Below are 27,330 nucleotides of genomic sequence, written 5' to 3'. Positions count from 1 at the left end.
GTAAGGAACGTGTAAAGGGTTGGGATACCCCTTTGTATCCCTTTTTATTTAATTTCATTCTTTGCTGATCAAAAAAAAAAAACAAGTAAAAAAGGACATCAAGAATGATGTGAGGTATGCACAATTAGATCAAATATCATATGTATAAATCATCAGGACATCTATTTGTACACACTTGAGTTTTTGACAAGCTAAGAAAATCATTCCTTACAATTGAGGAATCAGAGGAGTGGAAAAGAATTATTCTTATCAACACAACGCTATGTAAATAATGGGTGGATGAAAGTTAGGTGGGGAGACTTTTATATGTCAAAATGCTTGACAAATCGGATAAGATAGGTGTGAAGGACCCAAAATAAGAAAATGGTAAACGTAGACTAAGGTATATATGAAATTATATGGTACTTATCATATGTAAAAATGAAGAAAAAAAATTATAAGTGTTGTACTTAATGGAGATGAAAAAAAGTATTATGTGAGCATTGAAAAATGGAGGTCGACTATGAAGTCATCCTACAAATTAACTTGTGATTCGTTGGTTTTAATGGATGAGGACACGTTGGATTTTGAAGTCATAGAGCATGTGAATGTGTTCATTATAACTTATTTCCCATAATGAGTGTGTCAAAAACAACTCATCAGTTTTAATGCACTTATTTCATGTGTATGGATTACAAAAGAGGAAGTTTGTGGGTGTTTCAGATGGAGATATGATTCATCAATGGGTTTGTTTATGTTAGACAATGTTAGTAGAGTATACATCTAGTCATTTTGTTTGAATTTGATGAGGATTGGCAAGAGAAAATGGATAAAGGTGTGAAGAAACTACATTAGTGAAGGTCTAATCATGAAGAAATAATTGTACAATGATCAATAGGTAATACCCAAACATCAATACAAACATGTAGGAAAAAATTCGTCAATGCATAACCAGTACAAAAAGTAACGAGTGTTATTATAGCTTGGTTTAGTATTGAAACTTTAATTTTCTTTCACTTTTTATGAATCGAGATCAAACAGCATGAATCTTAAAGATTCTCGTCACTAAACACAAATTTAATTCATGTGATTAAGTAAATGCAAACGTTTGCATCTAAAATTGAAACAAAAATAAAAACACAACAGTAAGAACACAATAATACAACATAACTAATTAGGACATAAATTCAATATTTTGAACAAAATGACATTAGGGCGTGTAATATTTTGAACAAATGTTACAAAAAATGTTATTTTGAAACTTATTTGAAAATAAAATGTGAAAATCATGTATAATATCATACTTATGAAATTGTCTTGTTTTTCAACTTCATAATATATTTAATTTTCATTGTGGTTAACCCTACCGTTGTAAATATTTCATCTGATAGTATAGTATCTAGTTAGAAAGTAACTTATATTTATGATTTGTAAAATGTTTTATACCATCATTATTCATGATAAATGATAATGAGATTTTTGGAATGTGTAGATTTTTTCTTTCCTCTAAGTTAAAGAAAGCAAATTGAAGACATTTCATCACGTGTTTCTGTCTTCTTCTTTTTTTTGTCTATAATAAGAAAATAATTATAGATGAAAAAAGGGTTTTAATAAACAATCATAAGAATTACACGCCCTAAAAAAAATGCAAATATTCTACTAACCAAAAAAATTCCCCAACCTTTGCACAAGTTCATAAGTTTGGTGTTGATTAATCTTAAATTTAATGGAGATGTATCTATTTGATTTGATATCTTACAACTGAGTAAATGTCAATGTCATATTTGTATTCTTTTCACCATTAATATTATTGTATAATTGTTTAATAATTAAAATCATTATTATTTTATGTTAAAATTTTATTTATATTTATTTTTCCTAGTTAAATATAACATTTTGTTATTAAAAATAATTTTAAGATGTAAGAGAAAAATGTGGATATCAAATGATAGAAAGATACAAGTGTAAAGTGATAATTTTTCTTTTTGTTTAGATTTTTATTTCAAAAATTTATTTATATTTATCTTTATTAATTAAATATAACATTTTATTACTAATAATGATGTAAATGATAGAAGGTACTACACCTTCCACGAGCATTCATAGTATACCTTATACCTTTTTCCTCAATTCTATATCTTTCTCCTCCACTTTCAATCTTTCCAAATACTCCTTTTGTTTTTTTAATTTGTAACTTTAACTTCCAAAAAATTATTATTATTATTTATTAGTGTACTTATTTGTAAGCTCTTGTTCAAAATATTGAATTTATGTCCTAATTAGTTATGTTGTATTATCGTTGGCCAAGACCTCTACAGGAGAGGGTACTCCCGTCCCCTCCTAAAATGCCTTAGTCCAGAACAGGTCACATATGTAATGACCGAGTTACACGAGGGGATATGCGGAACCCATTCAGGGGCACGAACTATGTCCGCTAAAATTTTAAGAGCCGGATACTACTGGCCGACCGTACAAGGGGACTGTACCGAATACGTTCAAAGATGTATAAAGTGTCAGGAGTTCGGCACCCTATCGCACCAAAAGCCAGAACACCTACACTATATCCTATCCCCTTGGCCATTTGTGAAGTGGGGCATGGATATTATCGGACCTTTCACACCTGGAAAGGGACAATGCAAGTTCTTGTTGGTTGGCATAGATTACTTTACTAAATGGATTGAGGCTGAACCGCTAACAGCCATCACCGCCCGGAACGTCCAAAGCTTTGTGTGGAAAAACATCGTCTGCAGGTTCGGCCTACCCCAGATAGTTATCACAGACAACGGCCGACAGTTCACCGACCGTGGGCTAGCTGAATTCTATGAGAAACTTCACATCAAACACATAACGAGTTCGGTCGAACACCCTCAAACCAACGGGCAGGCAGAAGCGGCCAACAAAGTTATTCTCAATGAGTTAAACCTTCGAGGCGCCTTTTAAGGACAAAACCGTGACGGAGCACCGACCTCCAAAGCGGACAATACCTCGGATGCCGGTGATTGACCCTAGTGATGCTGTCCAACGACTTGAGGTCGGAACATATATATATATTTAAAATACAGAACAAGAGAACATGAATCTATATATATAATTATGAATTATATAAATTAACAATTAAAGGTTTATAGATTTATGTATACAAGTATATTTCAGGTTTTTTAGTAGAAAAATATTTTTCATGACTGGTTCAAAAATATTTGTTCATTATTTTTATAATTATAATATTTATACAATAAATTTTAATTTTTTAAAAATTAATGTATTTTTTTTTTTTAAAATTGTGTTAAAATTATATTAAAAATTTAATAAATACTTTTTTGAATCTGATACTTTGTCAATACGTATTCTATGAATATCTAATATATGTCTCCGACTGAAACAATATTTAAGAAGGGTGTTAGATCCTCATTTCATATGTTTTTACATAAATTCTTTTGCCATTTTGATTGGAATTTCTTTTTGGGTATGTGACAAGTGCGAACTTTCTTTGGAAGTTGGGAAATTATAGAAAGAGAAAAGTTTAAACACTTATGAGACAACCAAAGAATAATGACATGTAATAATAATACAAATTGTTCAGGAAGCTCACTAAAATATGCCTGTACAGAGCATAATTGTGGCCTTTTTTAAGTTTAAAAATGATTTTCAATCAATGAACCTTTTTCTTTAAGCGAAATTAGCTTTTTCAAAGCCAGAGAATCATCACATGAAAATCTTTCGATGCTCACTGACAAATCAGAGTATTACATTCCATTACACTTTAAAACACAGGAAGCATTGTATCCTCAAAAGCAGGTTCACAGTTCTGCTTATAGCTTTAAATGAAAACACTTCAAACTCGTATAGGTTTTATAATAATCCACCCATTTACCCCTAAAACCATATATTTGTTGGAAATACTAACTGAAGAAAGTTATAGGTTGCAGAGGATCATTCAATTTGAATCCTTCACTAGGCCTATCCAATAGTGTCAAACGGCAACAAAACTAAAAAAAGTTCACAAAACACAAGTACTCAAAATGAGAAATAGCAAGTAAGCACTGAAGCAGTAGCCAGCAGAATAAAAAAAATTAAAAGGAATCAACAACACACACAATGATGTGACTAAATTTAACTGCAAAAGTCGAATAAAGAAGTTTAAATAACAACAGAATCATCAGTACCCGCTGCTAGTTATGATTCAGGGGTCAACAACACACTAAAATGGACAGTCATTCCACTCAGAAAATCAGTTTTTCTGCTACTTCCTACACGCTTTACACGTCTTTTACCTCTTGTGCCTAGTTAAAAACACTTGTACAAGTTGTTCTCCATCAATTCAGGACTAGTTTTGAGCTGATGTATGAGGTTGAAAAAATTGCTGCAGCTGTGGCTGTTGCGGCACCTGGGGGGCATATTGCTGTTCATACACCACCTGTGTCTGCGGCAGGGGCTCTGGCTGTTGATGAGTCTCTTCCCTCAATGCTGCCTTAAGATCCAAAGTTGACAGCACTTCCAGCTCTTGAATTGCTGCAATTGCAGTGACTGGGCTTTCATGGTTAAAGTACGGCTTGAGCATGCCAAGAGACTCCTTCACTTTGGCTTGCTGTTAAATCAAACAAGGGAGGCATGAAATATAAAACCTAAAAAAAAATCTGATAAACAATTCAACATTCAAATGGAAGCCAATTTCAACTCACAAAGTGTTCAAGCTTCTTCCTTAGATCTTCATTAGCAACCTTGTGTGCACTGATTGCAGCAGCAGTGGATCCCTGTTTCACGAGTAATAAAGCAACACAATATGCAAGAGAGAGCAATTCTCACTATCAGGTATAGCTGATCTAAGCGACAGAGATATGTACTTTAAATTCATAAACAGAAATATTTTTTCAGAATAAAAGATACTTAAAAATCACAAACATGTGCCTATTTTCTTTGTTACATGACATTCTTTAATCAAACTAAAGAATCCAGATATTTTCAACCTCCAATCCAAAGTCTACCTCCCCCAAACATAACAAACAAATAAGTCAGAAGAATGATACTGTAATGATATCAATCCAAAAAGGCTTCATTCGACCAGTATTTTAGAAAAAGTAGTTTTAGAAGATTTACTGCTAAAATAACTTATTCATATAATTATATTTCGAAAAAACAATATTTTAAATTATTAATTTTTTTAAAAAAATAAAATAAAATACAAATTATACGCATAACAGTAGTAGGTGTCTTTGGTTTAATATGAAAATCAATTTTAACTCACATTAAGTACACGTCTCAATCATGTCCAAAAATTCAAAAATAACATCACCAAAATCTAAAATAAATAGTCAGCAAAAGTAACATGAACATTCTCATTTACCGCAGAGGGCAATTCTGATGGGATGAAAAAGCTTCAGATATCACTTCAGAAACATATGATTATAGTAAAAGAAAATTCCCCTTCTGCACGGCAATTCTATTTAAAACAAACAACATCGAAACCGTACGGACCACTTACAGTACAAGATTAGAAGAACGCATTACAAGACAAACATGCTCACATCAGATACTCTTAATTTTTTTCGTACAACCACATCCTCAAACAAGACTTCCAAGAGACAACAAAAGTAATCCTATAGGAATTATGACAAAATAAAACATTTTTGTTATTCAAATGGTCAAAATTCAAAGCAATATAAACAATTTTTTACTCTCTGCTTGCTTAATATAAAAAAAATCAAAACATATGTACATATATAAAATTGGCCCACAATATTTGTTGCGAAAATCACTCATTAAAACAACATTTTTTTTCTCCACATTTTCATTGAGAAGTAATTGTTTACGAAAATAGTTACTTCAAAAAGTCAGCCATGATAAGGCTTAATTTAGGCATTCAATCTTCAACCTAGTCAGTACTTAAAGTATCAAACACCCCAAAATAATCATAACCATAAATAAGCGTAAATGCATCTATGCTTGTCTTGGAAAAATGAGAAAAACAGAGAGATGACATAAAAAATAGTGCTAATATACTAACACCCTCTACATTAAAAACATAAACTTCACAACCTTCACACTTCAGGTTACTTGAAGACCTGATATTAAGAAACAAAAAATGTTATTACCTTAGGGCGTCCCACAGGCCTTCTTGCAGGATTCTTAGCCCTTCCAACGGCGAGTTTCTGGAGCCGACCCGCCCTAATAATGGGCAAGACCCCACGTGGCCGTCCGCGGCCACGGGCTACACCACCGTCGGCAGTGGGAGTGAGCGGTGGAGCACCACCAGGAGGAACAATCTTTTTGGGGCGTCCTCTGGGCCTGGGAGACCCATTGGACACAGAAGCGTCTGGAACGATGGGCTGCACCGTGGGCTGGTCAGGAGCAACCGGAACCGCAAAGGGGATTACGGAGAGGTTGGATTTGGCTTTAGGCGGGCGGCCCCGTCGTTTGAGCCCACTGGAGATCCCCGAGACGGATTTGGGCTTGGGCGGACGCCCTAACCTCTTGGACAACTTAGATCTCGAAACGGAGCCCGGTGGGCGGCCCCTCCGGGCCGGCACTGCCGAGCCCGGGCTCACACCCAGGATCTTTCTGGGACGACCCGGGCCTCTCTTTTCGGATTCAGGAGCAGGGGCAGGGTCAGGGTCATCCGACAGGCCGAGTGAAGCCCAGACAGGGTCGACGATGGGCTGGGGCTTTGGTTTGGGAGGCCTGCCACGGGTCTTGTGAACTTGAGAGGGAGGAGATGCAGGAAGATTATCAGATCCAGGGAGCTTGTAGGACTTTTTGACCATGACGAGAAGGTTAACTGATCTCAAACGGTTGAGGTGGTGCGTGAGAAGAGCAGAGTGAGTGGTTGGAAGGTTCTTGTAGACTTGCTCTATGTACTTTCCTATTGCGCGTTTGCTCGACCCATCTTTCTCCTTCAGAGCCCCAATAGCCGTGTATATCATCTGACGCAACACCACACAGTTGTGAATCGCATGTTAGTGTCTGTCAAATTCAGAAAACAGATAAAGAAATTGAGATTAAGCGGTAAAGGTACCTCGTCGTACGGCGGGTGGTTGGGAGTGGAGATAGGGTCGGGCGGTGGGAGGTGGTTGTTGGGTTGGACGGTGAAGGGTACGGTGGCCGGAGTCGGAGGAGGAGGGTCGGAGGGTGGGTCCATGGAGGGAGAGAGTGAGAGAGAAGATTGGGAAAAAGAGAAATGAGAGTTGAAAGGGGTTAGGTTAGGTCATCTGAAAGATGTGTTTGGGAGAAACAGAGTGAGTCATGACTTAAGAGAGAATAGCTTAATCTTGTCTCAATCTTATGTCACCTATCCACCATTCTCCACCCTTGATTCTTTTCTCCATTCATTCACTTTCTTCATACTTCATCAATTCACTTTCTTTTACATATCAAAATTAAAAAAAAATCTTTCATATTATTCAAGTAGGGCTACTAAATTTATCGCTCCGGGACATTCATAATATAATCTCATATAATTTAGGAGGGGAGTCGAGGTCGAAAGTAATTTAAATATTTTTTTTTAATCTATCGAGACATCTTCTAAAAACAAAATCATGATGAAGGTCAAAAACTCGAAAGGAGACAATATCGGTGATTGATATTGGCGATCTATGAGACTCGGAGGCTCAGACACTCTTCTTAAATGACGACACTCGTAGGATATGTATTAGTAAAGTGTCAAATTCAAAAAATATTTGTTTAATTTTTGACAATTCTAGCACAGTTCTAACATAATTTTAAAAAATAAGAAATACATTAATTTTTTCAAAATTTAAACTTATTCTATAAATTTTTAGTATGATTATAAAAATAAAGAACAAATCATTTTAAACCAGTCATGGTACTAAAAAAACTTAAACATATTTATGCATGTAAATCTTTATTGTTCCTTTTTATAATTTTAATTTTAACTTTAATAAAAAAAATTGTATTATTTAACATCATTTGAGATCTCAAACTCATTTTTTCTCAAAATAATAATTTACATCTTTAACCTTTTCAAACATACTAGTATCACATTTTCTACCAACTATGGTAGAAACGTCTTCTAATATGTATTTTCAGTATAAAGTATTTTTAGCAAATGGATGAAATGAGACTTTTTTTATAAACACATATTTAACTAAATTTACAAGATTTTAGGTTATTCAATAACACTTGTAAATCTCATAGATTGAATATTTTTTTTAAACAATTATAACATCCAATTGTATATTTAACCACTCAATTATCATAAATTTGTGAATTATACTTTTTTTTTTTTTAAAAATCCTATCAAAGTCTTTAATTTGGGCATTTTTTTTGGTCAATTTTACAAAATGTTACTTGCATTTTTTTTAATATTTTTCTGTTAAATGTTTTTCTTTTAGTAAAGACATTATTTTACGTTGATAACTCTTACTATTAAATTTAATGTGCATATTAAAAGATAACATTTATCTATTTGGCCACTTCTAATAACATCAAAATAAGTACACAAACTCAAGAATTAGGTGTGTGTGTTAGAGTCATCTTTGGAAAGTGAGACAACTTTTTTTAAAAGATTAGGTGATTTTCATTTTTAAGATTTGTTAAGAGAAGTTCACGTGTTTGTGTAGTTTAACGGTTTCAAATGTGTTTTGATCATTTAGTTTGTATTCAATATTTAATTAAACTTGTTTGGTGTTGTGAAACTTGTGTCAATGTTTTTTTCATGACTTCATTTGTTCTCCATATTTTGTGTTTAAAGTTTTAATATAACTTGTGTTTATCTTATTTTCATATGTTCTTCATATAATATTTTCGATTTATCATCTCAAGCTACTTTGGTTTAATATTTAATGTGATAAACTCTTTTTAAAATGTACCTGATAGGTTCATTTAAAATTTATGTCTGACCATACAAATTTATGAATTTCAATAAACTTAAAATATTTATTATCATCGAAATCATTAATATTTTAGATATTTAATCATTATTAAAAATATTTATTATCATCGAAATCATTAATATTTTAGATATCTAATCATTATTAAGACGTTGATCCCTTGATATAGGATTATATTTAATTAAACAAATATACATATAGAACTTGTTTTTAAAATTATTATACTTTAATGTGCCTTAAATGATAAGGATTTATTTTATTTTATTTTTGTATTCTTTACTTAATTAAAGTTTCACCTTTACTAGTGAAGTGATTTACTATTTTAAGAAATACAACACTTGAACGATCAATAATGTTATATTAAGTTGCATAGTTTTTTTATGCAATAAATTTTACACACACCTACAACTTGGGAGAAAAATATAGAAATTACCATATGAACTAAATTTACTTTAAGATTTAATTTTATAGTTTCTTTCAATTATTGTCTTTTCTTTCCAAAAATCATAATCATGAACTTGGGTGCATGAAATCTTATGTTTTCATAATATGGTCTAATTAAAGAATAAAGAACAATTATTTTGATGCATGATCACACATCATTTAGAGTTAAATGTTAGTTTATTCTTCTTTTTGGATGTCTTCTTCTATCATTTTGTTTGCTTGTTTATCTTTCATACAATCAAACATACAATCAAATTTTGAATTTATTCAAATTATCTTAAATCAACTTAGTCACATTAATTTAATTATTGTTTTTTCGTGTAAATAAAAGTCCCACATATACTATTGAAGGGATTATTTGTTTTAACATATAAAAAGATATATGAACATCAATATTAGTGTAAGTTGTGTAGTTTTTCTATAGAAGAAATTACACATAAATACTTACTCATTAAAATATATGAGAAAAAGACGGATATCATCATGTTTAAACTAAAATTGTATTTTACAAATGCTTTAACTTGTGTTTTTATTTTTTTAAATTACAATCTTCATCGTGGTTGCACGCTGAGGTCCTAAATTATACGTGTAGACAATTTGTTAACCTAAAAAATTTGTTGAGACACTAGATGATTTGTGACTTACAAGACAATTTGTTGACTAAAAAATCATACATGGAGTTTATATTTTTATGTTTTGATGATAAAAACAACAACTAAGTGGTTTACATGTATTTTGACTATTCTAACAATGTTTTGTATAACTACAAATTTTAGTAAACCATCTAAGTGTTTACAACATATGCTAATGATAGACGTTATGATAAAATTGGTTGGTTACATAGAAGAATACATATTGAATATCTTATTTGTAATATGTTTTATTGAGAATGTCACTATCTTTTTATAACACAAAACAATTTGAATAATTCTATGAGAAAAACATAAATATTAGCTTGAGTGTTAAAATCACTATAATTGAATTTTACAATTTTTTAAAAAATATTATCTCTTCTTTCCTAAAATCACAACCATCAACTTGTCTCTTTTAGCTTTAGTTCTGAATTTATTCATATTTAATATACTGTAAGCAAAATTTGGCTTTTACTATGAATTTGAGTCTCATTTTTAACGTGAATTGAAGTGTCACATTTACAATTGCCTAGATTCAATACTTTAACATAAATAATGACTCTAACACTTTTAAACAACTTACCATAATAATCAAATTAAATATCAATAATAAGCGTATATCATATGAAAAAAATTATCTTTAACTTTTATAAAATCTGAACAACTTAATTATTTTTTTCTCCATGATTTTAAAGTAACAATTATTTTTAAATTTTAATTTGGCTAACGTATAATTTTTTTTTAATCTTTGGCTTATTAGTTTATTACCTTTTTATATATGGGTCAAGACCATTGATGAGTCATTATATTTTATTCATTGTTTAGCATTTTTTTTTTACAATTAATAATGCTTAAGATTTTATTGTTCTAATTCAGGCTTTAATTGTATTTTATGGTTTGGGCCTTATGACCGAAGTATTTTAAGTTTGTGCAATTTCTTCCTCCACCTCCATAGTTTATTTCTGCACCTCCTCCCTTTTAGTGAAAAATCAAATATATCTTTAATAAAAAAAAAATTAAGTTTAAGTATCTATGCACTTCATCATCTTCCCCATTTCATAAAAACAATATTTCAAATTCTACAATTTAAAATCATCCTTAAATCTAAAAAATAATTTTCAATTTTTAAAATTAAAAAATTATAATAATGTTTTTCAAATTATACAATTCAAATTTCATTTCTAAACAAAATTAACTTAAAACAATGCATAACACTAGTTTCTCTATTTATTAAAAAAATTAAAAAATTCACACACTTGCATAGGATCATAATAATGCTTATTATATATTATATAGAATGACATAAACGAATCAGATTAAATAAGAAAACGAAGTCGTGTTTAAATAGTAAAAAATAAAATATAAAAATTATAATGAATTATTTTTCATCTATCTTAATTTATTCTAATTCAAACCACTTTTTTTTTTGGATTTTTTCCTTAAAAATTTGAAAATTTACGAGTTAAAAAAAACCACACTAAATGAAACTTAATTATTTTGAACAAAATTTAGGTAACAGAATCATTCATCATCTAGATTAAATAAAATAAAACCTTAATTTATTTAAAATAAAATTTCACTTTTTTTATTTTCACGTGGCTACTGTGCTTTATGAATCTTTATGGCAATTCGTTTCAAAATTGGATTGGGCGTCTTAGAATCGCGTCCAATAAAAGAACTTCATTTAATCATTTTTTATACCAAACACTACCTGTCACTCATGTTATATGGCCACCTAATGCATTTTTTTGATTATTTAAATTTATTCTGTCTTTGACATTTTTTTGCTTTAATAATATATTAGCTGTGATTTAGTATTATATACTTGCACCATGCAATTTATTTTATTTATTATAATTATTAGTGGTAATAAGATTAATGTTGTTAAACAAAGATTGAAAAACAAAATTAATCAATCGTTTAATGGAAATAAATAAATAAATTTGAGGTTAAGGTTTTTAAAAAAGTTTCCTTTAGGGAAAAAAAATATTTTTTATGGTAAAAAAATTAATAACATATTAAAATGTTATTCGAAACATAACCCATTGCTTCAAACTCAATTATAATTAATGTTGTTACTTTTAAAAAAATATAACATCAATATTGATATCAAATGCAACAAAAAATAAGTTTTTTGGGTGCATAATATAAATTAAGTTCAAGACATGTGAATGTACGTTTAGTTCATATAAGTTTAAATATTACAAAATTAATTTAACGAACGAAATGAATATTTAAGAATAAATTATTTCGTTACCATTCAAGAATAATTTAAAAATTAAATGTATGATAAGGAGAGATTATTCTTTGTGCATTAGTTTGAATATTTCAAATAAAAAGATAATTGAAGCAACATTTAAAAAAAAAAAATAATACAAAAGTGAATAAAACCATCACAGACTATTTCACCTTATGACATAACGGAGCTATGATCTATATCATTATATAAAATAAAAGTTACACATTTTTATAATTATTTTTAATCAGATAATTTTTTTTTAAATATATTAAAATGATTTTTTTTATTTGATATATTTCGTAACTACATAATATTTTTATTAAAAAAATACTTAATTTCTACAAAATGGGTCAAGTTTTAGGTTACATTGTACTGTTTGAATATAACAGTAACTCGAATAAACAACTACCTACTCATGCTTTCCTTGTTTTTTTAATATTATTACTACCATATAATTAAATTATTTTAATTACATTAAGTAATGTCTTATTATTGATTAATATATATATATATATATATATATATATAACTAGAAAGAACTTATATTAAAATATAAAATATTTGATATGAGTAGCATATTTTGATTAGAATTGTTAACATTCCGTTAATTTTTGTATTTATTATGTTGTTAATTAGAAGAATGTAAAAGAAGTTTATGGCAGAAGAATGATTAAGAAAGATGGGCACACGCAATGATGAATGTGTGTTCCAAATCCAAATTAAGACCTAATTCACACGTCACCTCAAGATTTAAACATGTTCTAAAAGGCAAGTAAGTAATTACCACCTTAAACACCGCATACCAAAACCACGTAAGACCTTATATTCGTATAGTATGAATGTTGATAAGAATGTTTGTAACATATAAGTTACACGTCATCTTCACCAAACCAAAAGCTGCCATCTTTCTCTTTCTGTTATGTGTTATCACTCAGCCAATGATATTGGGTGTGTGAACTGTCATATATGGAAAAAGAGAGAAAAAAAGAAAAAAAAGTGTTTTTTCATAAAAAAAAGTGTTTTTTCATAAAAAAAAGGAGGGAGTTGAAGAAATATGATTAAAAACGTAACAGGGATAATAAAAAAATGATAATAAATAAAAGGGGTATTGGTTTGGTTGAAGTGGAAGAGAAGAGAGAAGAGAGAAGAGAGAAGAGAGAAGAGAGAAGGAGAAACGCAGAGAGTCAAAGGGATCAAAGAAAGAGTGAAGTGGTAATAATCTATGTGTTGATATTCATGGGTGGTGGAGGAACGCTCGTGGAAGGGATTCGACGTTTGTTTCAACGACGCGCTTCCAACTCTGTTGAAACCCACAACAATGCCAACAATAGCCGCGTCTACGTGAGAGATTTGCGCGCGCAGTTGCCTTCCATTCCCAACCACCACCACCTCGTTGACCCTGATTTCGATTTCTCCACCTTGAAGCCCATCAAAGTTCCTGCACAAATCCCCTTCAGACCCTCTTCTATGGATCTTCACAAAAAGGTTATCTTTTCATCGCCCCATCTCTTCTTTTTTCTTCCTGCAACCTCTTTTCTCTTCTCTTTTCCTTTTCTGTTTCACTTATTCTATTGGGTACTGCTCAAGTTTCGTTTTTTATTTTTTCCCAATCCACTCCTTTATCGTCTTCTGTGATTGTTCTTTTGTCTTCACCTCTGCTGGATCAATTTGGTTGTACCTTATTTTTGTTTCTCTCTCTCACAAGTAATTACCTGACGCAAAAGTAGTTTATCAAGTTATTGTTTAATTCCTTTCCCAGTCCCCTATGAAGTACTTACTAGCTAGATGGGGGTGTACCAACCAGAAGGGGCTGATTTTTTGGATCAAGATGTGTCGAGAAAGAAATGTCCACATTTAATATGTGATGTCGTCGGCACAAGATTGCCCTGGATGCAGGAAACACGTGAGAAATGAAGAGAAAAAGTTTTGTGGTGTGTGTTCTGCTTGTGGAGACAAAGTACTGAATTTCATGGCATTGTTAGTTTGTGTGAATGTTGTGTACTTTATTGATGGATTTTTTTGCTGTATTTCACACGTTACTGTAGCACTTGTTGTGGTAAAAAGAAAAGAGCAGATTGAGTTATAGTCTTAAAATTTTGTTTCTTATGGTTTGTGGTTATCAATCAGGGTGCCCCAGAGTCAGAGTTTTTCACCGAGTATGGAGAGGCAAGTCAATACCAGATCCAAGAGGTTGTTGGAAAAGGAAGTTATGGTGTTGTGGGTTCTGCCGTTGATGCTCACTCAGGTGAAAGGGTTGCAATCAAGAAAATTAATGATGTTTTTGAGCATGTATCCGATGCCACGCGGATCCTTAGAGAAATTAAGCTCTTGCGGTTGCTTAGACATCCTGATATTGTGGAAATTAAGCATATCATGCTTCCTCCTTCACGGAGAGAGTTCAGGGATATCTATGTAGTGTTTGAGTTGATGGAATCTGATCTCCATCAAGTAATCAAGGCCAATGATGATCTTACTCCTGAGCACCACCAATTTTTCTTGTACCAACTTCTTAGGAGCCTGAAATATATTCATTCAGGTACTATATCCTTGTTAGAACTTGGTCCTTTACTTTTTCAGATAATGATTAGTGTAGTGTTTTCTTGCAGCAAACGTGTTTCATCGTGATCTGAAGCCAAAAAATATTCTTGCTAATGCTGACTGCAAACTAAAAATATGCGATTTTGGGCTTGCTCGAGTTTCATTCAATGATGCTCCATCAGCTATATTCTGGACTGTGAGTACACCATTGTGTGACCATGTTGAACTGTTACATATATCAACTATGTTCTTTCTGATTTCTAAGAGTAGGAAACTGCATATTGTAATCTGGGTTTCTCCCTAACCCTGTGGCTGACTTATTTTATCTACTTTGAATAAGGATTATGTTGCAACTCGGTGGTACCGTGCACCAGAATTATGTGGTTCTTTTTTCTCAAAAGTAAGTTTCTACTCTTCTTTTAGCAACATCTTTTCTTCCTTTGTATATAATATAAGTTATTGAACAGGCTTGGTGTGTTGAAACAAGCGTGCAATTTTGAAATTCTTGTCTTTTGCAGTACACCCCTGCGATTGATATATGGAGCATTGGATGCATATTTGCAGAAATGCTCACTGGGAAGCCATTGTTTCCTGGGAAAAATGTTGTGCACCAATTGGATCTCATGACCGATTTGCTTGGCACTCCTCCTCCCGAGTGCATTGCAAGGGTTAGTACATCAAAATCTAATTTGAAGTTTTATGAAATCTATAGGGCAGGTTTATGTTGTGACATGGTGTAATTGGAGTATTTCTATGTTTCCAATGTTCTTTTTCTTTCAAATTTATCCTGTTTTATGTTTTCAAGATGCACCTTATGGCTTTATCCACTCTATACAATATCCTCCAAGTGTATAAACTTTTAATCTTAATTTTGCAGATTCGAAATGAAAAGGCTAAAAGGTATCTCAATAGCATGAGAAAAAAGCAACCAGTTCCATTTTCCCAAAAATTTCCAAATGCAGATCCATTGGCTCTTCGTTTATTAGAGGGCCTACTTGCATTTGATCCTAAAGACCGTCCATCAGCTGAAGAGGTTGGTCTCCTATCCCAATGGGAAAATTTCATTGATAATTACCTATGAGGTTTTTTCATTATTTCTCTTATGCTTGTGACACCAGGCATTAGCTGATCCTTACTTCTTTGGTTTGGCAAACATAGACCGTGAACCGTCCACTCAACCCATTTCAAAGCTTGAGTTTGAATTTGAGAGAAGGAAATTGACCAAAGATGATGTTAGGGAGTTGATTTATCGAGAGGTATGATCGTAGTACATTTATGTAACTCCTACTTTAATTAATCACTACAAGAAATATTGATGTTAGCCTCCTCAAAAAACCCACATAAGGACCAAAAGGGGCACTAAACTCACTATAATTATCATTTAGTGTCTCCCTTCTAGTCTTTGTGTGGATTTTTTGGAGAGGCTAACATCAATATTTCTTGTAGTGAATTGTCTTCTACTCTTTTTAGTCCTGTGATAATAATTCTTTAAATATTTTAAGTGAACAGATTTTGGAGTATCATCCCCAAATGCTCCAAGAACATCTTCGTGGTGGAGATCAAACTAGCTTCATGTATCCAAGGTAGATCTGCTACAATTAATATCCAAACCACTGTTTATAGTCCTGTCACAAGGGACAAACACTAGTTCTTCAATACTAAATAAGATACTAAGCCAGCTTTTACTGTATAACGTTTACTAACACCTACTTTTATATTTCATTTTTATTTATTTTTTTACTTTTTGGCAAATACTTTCAAAATCTTATTCCCTTTTGTATATAAATTTTAATCCTTAGAGTTAAAGTTTGTACTGAATACAACATTTCTGTCGGCTAATTTTCCATTTACGTTCCACACTTCATCTGAGAACTCTAACATGGAATCTGAAGTTTTTTGAAATTTAATCTTTCATCGTTTTGGTTATTAGTTGGTAATTCTATGTTGTCTTGTTGCATAGTGGGGTTGATCGGTTCAAGAGACAGTTTGCACATCTTGAGGAGCATTATGGAAAAGGTGAACGAAGCACTCCATTGCAGAGACAGCATGCCTCCTTACCTAGGCAAGTCTTTGGTTAAACATTTGGTTCAAACTTGTCCAACATATTCAAATATTTGATTGGCAACTTGCACATTAAACAGCCTTTTTGTCTTGTTCTTTTTGAGATTTCATATTTGTTATTACTCATGGATTTTAATATTAATGTCTGTTAAAAGATGAGTTTGGTAGACAAGCCTATGAACCTTTTTATTTTATTTTTATAAAAGTTTTCATGTTAGACATCACTAGCATATGAACCTTTTCTGTAATACTCAATTTCACTTTATGCAGAGAGAGAGTTTGTGCTCCCAAGGATGAAAGTAAACAACACAACGATTCTGAAAATCCAAGTGGATCAAATCTACAGAGCTCTCCAGAGTCTGATGCCACAGGTTCTCAAAATGGAACTTCCAGACCAAACTGCAGTGCACGTAGCTTGTTAAAAAGTGCGAGTATTAGTGCTTCCAAGTGTGTAGTTGTGAAACAAAATAAAGATCCAGAGGTAGTAGCTAACTATCTTTTCAAGTGCATACATTGCTTTATGAAGAGAGAAATTGTTATATGGTTCAAGAACATGAGGTTCCAACCAATCTTTAGCACCTGTAAACACATTCTTCACTTTGTACAAAAGTGTTAATAAGCGTGTCACCTAAAAATAGGTTGGAACCAGATGGTTTTGGATCTTACACTACAAGAAAATCATTAAATAAAAACTAATTTTAGAAACAAAAAAAATTAGTTGTTATATTAACTATTTAGAAACTATTTATCAATGATATAAACTAATTTAGAAACCAATAACTTTTTAGTTTCTAAGATGATATCTAATTTAGTCAATATAACAACTAATTATTTTTAGTATTTAGAATTGGTTTCTATTTAATGATTTTTTAGTACTGTCATTGCAATTTTTGTTGTGAGTAAAATATATTGATGTAATTGTGTATTTCTTTTGCATCAGCAAGAGGCAATCAGGGAGATAAATGATGAGGTGGTGGATGGAGTGAGAGATGTTGATGCCCTCCATGCTTGATTATGATTTTGGTCTTGCTTCGTTCCTTACTTCCATACTTTGATTCTCTGCACAATGAGAGAGAAGTGTTGATGGTGGTTTGAAGCACTGTTAGTGCTAGAAGGTCACTTTAGGACTCAGCTCGTTAGTCACATCATCAAATGCCATTTTGTTTGTATTACTGTTGTAACCATTTGTTTACTGTGTAACGAAAACAATGTATACTTCCCATTCATATGTTTTATTTTATATTATGAAACAGATCGAAAGAAGAGAATGTTAGCCAAAAAAACAAGCCTCATATACATAGGGTACCCTGCAGGGTGAGCAGTTCAAATTTATTAAATTTGCTGTAAGATATTAATTGTTTGCTTAATAATTTAGGCTTATTGCTTGCACTCTATGAGGCTTGGACAGTCTCTTAAATGATGTATCTGTGTTAGACACACATATCAAATATTGACACTCGTATAATACTTGTAGGATATGTATCGGCGAAGTATTTAATTCAAAAAATATATTAGATTTCTGACAATTTTAGTACGGTTCTAACACAATTTTAAAAACGATAAATACATTAATTTTTTAAGAACTCAAATTTATTGTATAAATTTTTATTAGAATTATAAACATAAAAGAACAAATTATTTTGAATCCATATATTTATATTGCATTTTATTGGACCAAATGTGAAGTAGTAAGTAGTGTAGGTCCATTTCCAACCATTGTAATAACTCCTTATCCATCAAGAGTCACATCTCCACTTGCATTCAAAGGGTTATCATCTAACAACGGTCTAAATAGGTATGCAATTTATCATCATTAATTATTCCTGAAATTCTATAATAACTAAATATTAAAATTAGTTATTGACCACACTATAAGATTCCATTCAAAGCATGCAGGATTATAAAAAGCTTTGAAGTAAAAGGATGGTTTGTTTTTAAAAGTTTTTATTTACAATTTGTTGAATCTTATAGTATAAATACTCGTTTAAGAAGTAATATTTGATAACAATTTTTTAAAACAATTTACAACTTATATTAAAAATAATTTTATCTATTATCTTTTCAATTATAGATATAATTTATACATTAATGATTAAATGATAAACTCTTGATTAAACTTTGTCTAAACCAATCATAATTATACTTTAACAAAAAAATTATTTGCTGATAGAAAAAACTAGGAATATTTCAATAATTTATCATCAGATTTTATAATAAGTGCATAAAAAGCAAGTACAAAAAGAGTATAACAAAAATTAATTGTATACTTAAAGTTGTATATTGTATATTATTACTACAAAATAAGAATTGAGTAGTGTTTTGCAGTAGATTGAAAGTCAACTTATTATCACTCTTTCTCCATGTCCCACCTCTGACCTCCTTAGCAGCCATAAGGGAATGTCAATAAGATAAATAAAATACTGTGAACAATAGTAGTAAGTATTATACGATTCACGATACGGTTCTAGTTGTTCGCAAATAAGAATAATCGTTTTTACTCTCGTATCACGAATCGTATAAAGCTCAAAACATTTTGTATAGCAACTTGGGATTTATTTTGGGTTTAGTTGTGAACCGGATAGACAAGCCTATTGTGCAGAGAGGATGCACAAACAACATTAAAATTGATGTGGTATTGCCTATTGTGACAAATATATACCAACAAAAGAATATGCATATGAAAAAGAATATTTCTTACAATGTATAAATGCTATAAGAATCCAAAGCAGTAAATTAGTGTTAGATGCACAAGGAAAACCAAGAAACCTTGTCCTTGTCAATTGAAGTAAAGAAATGCTTCCACCCACCTCTCCAACATTCACATATTCACTTCTGCCAGTGCAAGTTGCTGCAGAAACATTCACTAACAAAGAACCTACGTTGTTGTAATATGACAATTTGCTATAAGTGGTCCAAAAAATCTAATCAATATAACAATTTTCTTTCTAAATATAGGCTCAAGCTTCAAACTTTTAACTTGTGCTCAATCAAATGCAAAAATTAGTCCATTTATTCATGCTAGATGTCACCATAAAAGAGATGAATATAGGACATAAAGTTTTCAAATTGGTATGGATGTATTATACCTCCTAGAATTGTTACCCCTTGACCTTGGATTTTTTGAAAACCAATACACCACATTGCTGCACCACCCTGTGACATGCATAGGTTCACCATAGCATTTAGTGAGGTCACATATAGTACATAAAAGTTGGACAATACAAAGTAATAAAGTGTTCGTGAATAACAAAATGCTATCAGCAATATCTGTTCTCAAGACGCTCAGAGAATCTAAGAAATAGCAATTGAAGTTTGAATACTTACAATAGAATTTTGTTGTATCAGGTAGTCCCGTGATCTTAAAAGCATAGATGCCCCACCAGCAAAGTTCAGACTTACTTGAGGAAAAACGTTAGTGACACTAAACACAGTACATACAAAAAGGATTTAGAAAAACAGACTATCAAGATGATCCACTTTTTAGAACCCAATTACCAATGGGAAAAATAAAATAAAAAAGAAAGTCCAAAAAAGAGAAGCATAAAATACTCAGTCTAACTTAGTGGTGAATAAGTAACATTGATTTCCCCTGGAAACAACAGTGCGTAAGATTGTAGAATTGTAGTTGTAATCTGCATTAATGAAAATAAGCATTCTTGCCATCAATAATTGATAAACCTCCAACCTAGCAAAAAAACATGCAATGATTAATGATTGCTAATTATTGCATGACGATAAACATTAAAGCAATATATGTTTTAGATAAACTGAATTATTTGAAATTACCTAACTGAAACTCATCGAATTGACTAAAGGATCATAACCCTTTATTAGATTGAGTTTCTCCAAATGATCACTAAGTATGCATGTACTATGCAAAACATCCATAAACTTCTAGGAAGAATGATATGCAGAAATTTATCAAGTAACAACCCTGAAAATACCTTTTTATTTGGTTATCTTATCATGAACTTGGTTTCTTGGTGTCTTGCTCTTAACTTGAGGCTGAGAAACATTAAGCTCCAGTGAGCAGTTGGCATGAAAAACAAAGAATATTATGATTTTTAACATCTAGTAATTTTTCCTTTTGGGTTCCTTCAGCTTCTTTAAGGTTTAACCTTTTTTCAGATAGAAGTGACCAACTAATTACTAAAACAAGTGTTAATCACATTGCTAAGATGTTAATCTTTCTAAAACAAATGTTTATCATCTTCTTCTATCTACTTCAAGTGGAAAAAATTAAAGATAACTCTTTTTTTATTCCTAAAATTGTATATCAAAATGTAAATATGAACTTGTCCTTGTTTATATTAGAGAATCCCAACAAACATTGCATGATTGTTGAAATGTAAATGTCTACAACTTTTAAAATATTGGTATGCATAAATTGAAGCAAAGTGCAACTCTGAAAAGGCTTATGTTAAATACTTTATATTTTTCAATCAATTACTTTAGTCCTTACCACTAGGTGGTACAATTGCAAGATAACATTGTTTTCCTCCAATTCTATAGCTATTAGATTTATTTCATTAAGTCCCTACAAAGGTATACAAGTGTTATTCATTCCATAAAGTGAACATCACAAGCATCTATACAAACAATTATTTTATAACCAACACATACCAACAAATCATTTATACCATCATCACTTGATATGAAAGGAGGAGGCTCAACCGCCACCTCCTCCTCCTCCTCCTCCTCCTTGGAATGTACCTCTTCATCTGCTACCGAATCTTCCTCATTGACTTCCTCATATTGTTCTCCATTTTCATGAGGCTCTCCAGTTTCACTGGATTTTGAATCTTCTTTAGATGATTCATCATTTTCTTGATATTCCTGATGTTGAATGACATTTATTACATTGCAAGTATAAGTACTTTTATAGTGAAAGCATTAGAGCAAGTTTTTTTATGAAAAATGATCACTTTGTAATAATGACATTGATAAATTTTTGTTAACTATAATTCTGAGAAATAAATTGTGAAACAGGTTTTGGAAAAGGGAAAAAAAGATACTTTGGAAGCCAATGCATAGCAAATTAATATCTCTAACTTGTTTAATTAGCAAATAATGTTCAAGAGTTTGCATTTTTACATGTTATAAAACATACTACATACTACATTGAAGGTTTGTTTAGCTCCTGCTCCTTGAGGAAATGGCTTAAGCCTCATTTGCCAAAATGGAATAGACTCACAAGTTTTATTATTATGTTAGAAAGAGATCCTAACAGTTCATTAAAATTCACATACTAACATAAGAATATGTATGACAGACAAGTTTATTCCTAAGGAATTTGTGGATATTTTTTTCTTACCAATCTTTTGTTAACATATCCTGTTTGAGATGCTTCTCTAATGTATTCTTCCATAGTTGCAAGGAAAGAGGGAGGTGACTGTTCATTATATAGTAAAAAAAATTGTTAGATTCTTCTTTTCACAATATCGCACATGGCTTAGTGTAACAAACAAAAGGAACCTGACTCAATGTTGGAAACTGGAAATTCCTAGCAAGTTCCAAGCCCTTGCAATATTCATAGAAGTCAGCAAGATTCTCAGCCTGCATAATGTTCATAAAAAAACATCAACACCTTATAAAGCACAAAACTTGATGCACATTGAACATCAATTAAAATGTGTTTGAAAAAACATTATTGTAAACCTGTTGACCAGCTTTTTTATAAATGTTTAGAGCCTTCACTGTATCATACCTTATCATACCGAAGAACTATAATTTTCACTAGTTAGCACGATTTGAATATCCTATAAAATTATCAAATGGTAAATTAAACTATGATAGGAACTACCATATCCACGAGATTGATGATTCCATCATTGAGTGCACAATACATTTTGAAACTTCCTATCAAAACCTATGACATTGCCCAAAACCAAAAGTAAATGACAAAATGAGACACAAGCAAAAGATGCACAGAAATAATCAATTTTTTCAGGCTCCCATAATGTGTTGAAGATGAATCAGGCTCCCATAATTTTGAATTACAGGAGATGGAATTCTTTAAAAGTAGTAATTTCATTGTGTAATTCACCAAATCAGTGTGATCTTCTTTTATGAGTGGAAGTAATTTGTTCAGTGAATTTGATTCAAGGGTAACATTATCTAATAGCAAGAATCATGCAAATATGAATTTAGACAAAAGTCAGATGCAAATCCCTAAGTTACAGTTTCACTTTGATAATTCCTGTAATAAAGATTGACATTAAAAGATCATTCTAAGTTAATAACATAAAAAACAACTAATTAAAGCAATTGAATTATCCATATAATAGCTCCTTGTTGACAGATAGTAGTTCAACTATGAATACTATGACCACAAGTAAAGGTATTCATCACTATAATCACGTTATTGCAGATGATACTCAAATTGCTATTGTGTTGAGAGTGCAAATATTGAACAATAAAATGCATACCAGGGCCAAAGCATATTGCACTAGATAGTTGCTATAAGAGCATCCTTCAGTTTTATTTTTTTTTTCTTTCATTTAACAAAGTGACTATATAACTTAGCCAAATCCAACCATTATAATATTAATCTAATCTAGTTAGTAATGAATCTTACAACTCACGATACGAAACAATTCACAATTCAACTACCATGTTGTGAACTGCATTCAACTTACATCAATCATGTTAGTTGGTAGTTGCTATCATGCTAGTTGGGGGTTTAGATTTATCAGGTACCAATACATCCCCACCCTGCCAAATAACTCTGTGAACTGCATTCAGCTCACTCTTCCATTTATTCTTTGCATGTCATGCAATTTGATTAACTTCTCTGTGATGTAATTCTAAGAAATGCCACATTCCAACTTCAATCAGATGATCATACTTTGTGATTCTGACTAAGGTGGTTGCAATTCAGATTATCTGATCACCCTTGTCAGCTTTATACATTCGCATGGATCAACACAGACATAAATGGGTTTCACATTGCTTTCAGCACTTCTCAAATAGTACAACTATTCTTTTAGTTAATTTCCATCGTATCTGTCTATTCTTACCAATAATCCCCACAGGAACAGATACCGTCATTGAAGTGGTGAAACCGGTTAGAATCCCTTAAGATAATCAATCTTCCAACAATCTTGGATATGTGTCTGATGGCATTATGACAGTCTTGACAAACACGTAAGTTTTTCATGACTCGTATTGGTCTGCCAGCAGGAATAGTCAGAATTCCAAATGCTACAGCCAGTTTCTCACTGTGATACTTGAGCATGTGCTCCTTTTCTTCCTCTTCCACATCATGCAAAACCAATTTTGTTGAAGAAACATACCCGTCACGCCTCATTTTCAAATCTAGCTCTTCTAAGAAGGCATATATTCTATCCTTTTCTGGGTGGAAACAATCCCCAACTGCGAATGTATGAATCTTGTTTTGTACCTCAACCCAACTATATCCAGTTACCTTCTGCACACCAACTTCCTTCATTCTTGATCTCATCTTGCCAACATCAACCCACCTACTAGAAGCCGCATATAGATTTGAAAGAAGGACATACATCCCTGAGTTGTGAGGTTCCATCTTAAAAACCATCTCAGCAGCCTTCTCACCCAGTTCAATGTTACCATGAATCCGGCTTGCACCTAAGAGAGCTCCCCATGATGCGGCACCAGGCTCAAATGGCATTTTTCTCATTAAGTTCTCTGCTTCTTCCAGGCGGCCAGCTCTTCCAAGAAGATCAATCATGCAAGTATAATGTTTTGAACTTGGTGTTACATTGTAATCACTATTCATTGAATAAAAGTATTCAGTTCCCCTGTCTATCAAGCCAGCATGACTACATGCAGATAAAACACCAACCTGAAACATAATTAGAAGAATAAACAGAAAGTTAAAACACAGGAAAGGGTTAACGAAGGCATGCCACTAGTGATTTGTAGAGACAAACAAGATTAACGACTCCTTTGGTTCTTTTTTCGGTAATTAATTATATTTTACAGGGCTAAGAGGAAAGTACTTGAACAACTATTAGTTGAATTGTATTTACAGAAAAAAAAAAAAAATTACTAAAACAAGGAGGTTGTAGTAAAAATGAAGATACCACACAAAGGAGGAAAACTAACAAGTAAAAATGAAGAAACATAATCATCACAATATAAGTAATAGATTAAGAAAATGATAATGTATTACAGTATTATTAACAAGATTAATTTCATATCAAGAGAGATAGCAGGTTCTAGAGTATGAGATACTGAGTACAAAGAAAACATGAGAACGAATGGTCCAAGGGAATTCAAGAGATTTCCACGTCTTCCCAATGCCCAATCTAATTCCAGCCTAAACCTTCCCAAGCTTATACCTCCTAGAAACCAAACTAGATGACATATGAAGTACATGCAAACAATAAGCTCTAAATGAAAAATCTAAATTCTTATGAAATGTAAAGAATGTGTACCATTGTAATCTCATCAGGTTTAACACCTTCTTTCTTCATTGATTCAAATAAAATTAAAGCCTGTCCACCAAATCCATGCCTAGCATAACCAGCTATCATTGTGTTCCAAGAGACGACGTCTTTCTCCTCTATTCCTTCAAACACTTTATTAGCTTCATCTGTGCTGCCACATTTAAAATACATCCCAAGAAGCGCATTTCCCACAAAACAACCAGTCTCAAATCCTGCCTTCACCGCCTGCCCATGAACTTGTCTCCCTAACTCCAAGGCAGCAATATCAGCACATGTGCTCAAAGCACAACTAAAGGTAGACCTATTGGAATTTTCCCCATCTCGTTTCATCAACACGAACATGTTAAGAGCCTCCTCAAAGTGTTCATTCTGAGTATAGCCAGCAATGATCGCTGCCCAAGATACACAATCGCGCTGAGGCATCACGTCAAACAGTTTTCTAGCTTGAGTTATACCACCATTTTGACAATAGCCAGTAATCATGGTATTCCATGAACTTATATTCCGACAAGGCATTGCCTCAAACAACTCCCTCGCAATGTCCATTTTCTTGTCTTGCACATATCCCGCAAGCATTGCATTGTATGAAATTTCATTTTTTACAGGCATCTCGTCAAAATATTTTCCTGCTTCATCCACCATTCCATTCTGCACATATCCAGAAACCATTGTCGTCCAAGTGAACACGTCCCGAACTGGAGATTCATGGAACAACCTCTTAGCCTGAGACAAATCTCCAACCTGGGCATAACCAGAAATCATAGTGTTCCAGGAGATGGCATCCCTGACAGGCATCTGGTCAAAAATCCGCTTAGCATCACCCAACATGTTTCTCTTCGCATACCCACCCATCAAACAATTCCAAGAAATCAATTCCCAGTCCGATTGGGACTCAAACAGTTGCCGTGCCTCCTCAAGTCTCCCGTTGTGAACATAAGCTGCAAGCAGCCCATTCCAGGAGATGGAATTCCTGTGAGGCATCCTATTAAAAACCTCCCTTGCCTCATCAACAAATCCATTCTGGGCATACCCAGACAACATGGCATTCCAGGATACAACATCCTTTTCAGGCATAAGGTCAAACAACTTGCGGGCTTCCCCGAGCCTGCGGTTCCTGACATACCCAGTGAGCATAACGTTCCAGGAAAACAAGTCCCTCTCAGGCATTTTATCAAACAGGTCCCTTGCGAGGGAGAACCTTGCGTTCCTCAAGTACCCAGATATCATGGCGTTGTAGGAGACAGAGCTGCGGCGAGGCATGGAGTTGAAGACGCGAAGAGCAGAGTCGCAGTAGCCATTGCGCATGTGGGAAGAAATGGCCTTGTTCCATGTCACAATGTCAGGGTCTTTGACTTTGACGGAGTTGGTGGTGGTGGTGGATGAAGATTCGCTGCTTCTGCTTCTGCTTCGTCTTTTACTCCTATAACTATTGGTATGAAGATAACGTGAATTACACATACGCAAGTGCCGCACAACATAGATATGGTTGGTGTGCATTATACTATGCTTCACGCACAGTGTCTTCTTCACCATGCATCGACTTCTTCAACCATCAACAAAACACATGTCACTAATGTTAGCAAAAAGAGGTTTTTTTTCTCTAAACCCTAACGTGCAATTTTTTTTCATATTCCCAAATTGGGCAAATTATTATTTTATTTCTAAAATGGATCAATTGTCAACCACAATGAAAATTTTGATAGAATAAAATCATTAATGATAATTGAAATTTTGAAAAAAATTAAAAATCATGCATAGATTTATGATTTCTAACTAAAATCGTATTCCACATATACAATTTTAATATTAAAATATATTTTAACATATTAAATTTTTTTAAAAAAAAATCGTATATATGAAATAAGATTTCAACCTACGTTTATATATAATAATATATAAAATTAAATAATATTATCTAATCTAGATATATATATATATATGAAGGATTTTTCACTGTTATAAATTGTTTTCCTATTTTATCATGTTTAATATTTTGTTTTATTAATTTATTTTGGTTATTTGAACATTTTATAATATTAGAAGTTAATAAAACAGTTTTTTAATTTTAAAATTTTATTTTATTTGTTCTAACTTAACTGATAAGATAGTGAATTTTTTTTTTCACTAACATAAGAGTGGATAGATTGGTTACTTTTTCTGTTTTA

General features: G+C 32.2%; 3 protein-coding genes across 4 annotated transcripts; 1 reads left to right on the top strand and 2 right to left on the bottom strand.

Annotated features, from left to right (window-relative positions):
- Positions 1 to 4,080: 4,080 nt before the first annotated feature.
- On the bottom strand, positions 4,081 to 7,315 carry LOC137813025 (uncharacterized). The gene is made up of 4 exons (XM_068615302.2): positions 6,989 to 7,315; positions 6,069 to 6,896; positions 4,659 to 4,730; positions 4,081 to 4,564 (listed from the first exon to the last, which is right to left on the bottom strand). The coding sequence occupies exons 1-4, from the start codon at positions 7,109 to 7,111 to the stop codon at positions 4,304 to 4,306; spliced, it is 1,284 nt and encodes a 427-aa protein (XP_068471403.2). The 5' UTR covers positions 7,112 to 7,315; the 3' UTR covers positions 4,081 to 4,303.
- A 5,644-nt stretch (positions 7,316 to 12,959) lies between these two features.
- Positions 12,960 to 18,130, top strand: LOC137813024 (mitogen-activated protein kinase 9). 2 transcript variants are annotated; one of them, XM_068615301.2, is made up of 11 exons: positions 12,960 to 13,622; positions 14,265 to 14,673; positions 14,744 to 14,871; positions 15,016 to 15,075; positions 15,194 to 15,343; positions 15,553 to 15,708; positions 15,794 to 15,931; positions 16,185 to 16,258; positions 16,636 to 16,737; positions 17,007 to 17,217; positions 17,677 to 18,130. In XM_068615301.2, the coding sequence occupies exons 1-11, from the start codon at positions 13,224 to 13,226 to the stop codon at positions 17,746 to 17,748; spliced, it is 1,899 nt and encodes a 632-aa protein (XP_068471402.2). In that variant the 5' UTR covers positions 12,960 to 13,223; the 3' UTR covers positions 17,749 to 18,130. The 2 variants fall into 2 exon arrangements, 1 of the variants encoding a protein (XP_068471402.2); XR_016518971.1 differs by having other exon boundaries at positions 13,041 to 13,622; positions 15,834 to 15,931.
- A 3,920-nt stretch (positions 18,131 to 22,050) lies between these two features.
- Positions 22,051 to 26,794, bottom strand: LOC137813023 (uncharacterized). The gene is made up of 4 exons (XM_090299314.1): positions 25,154 to 26,794; positions 23,375 to 24,558; positions 22,217 to 22,292; positions 22,051 to 22,128 (listed from the first exon to the last, which is right to left on the bottom strand). Exons 1-2 carry the CDS (start codon positions 26,696 to 26,698, stop codon positions 23,752 to 23,754), a joined length of 2,352 nt encoding a protein of 783 aa, XP_090155440.1. The 5' UTR covers positions 26,699 to 26,794; the 3' UTR covers positions 22,051 to 22,128; positions 22,217 to 22,292; positions 23,375 to 23,751.
- Between the last annotated feature and the right edge of the window lie 536 nt (positions 26,795 to 27,330).

The sequence above is a fragment of the Phaseolus vulgaris genome, chromosome 2, assembly GCF_051622355.1.
Source record: "Phaseolus vulgaris cultivar YP4 chromosome 2, ASM5162235v1, whole genome shotgun sequence".
NCBI classification, from domain to species: domain Eukaryota; kingdom Viridiplantae; phylum Streptophyta; class Magnoliopsida; order Fabales; family Fabaceae; genus Phaseolus; species Phaseolus vulgaris.
Note: the sequence above shows the minus strand (reverse complement) of the source record. Positions and strands in the feature narration are given on the sequence as shown.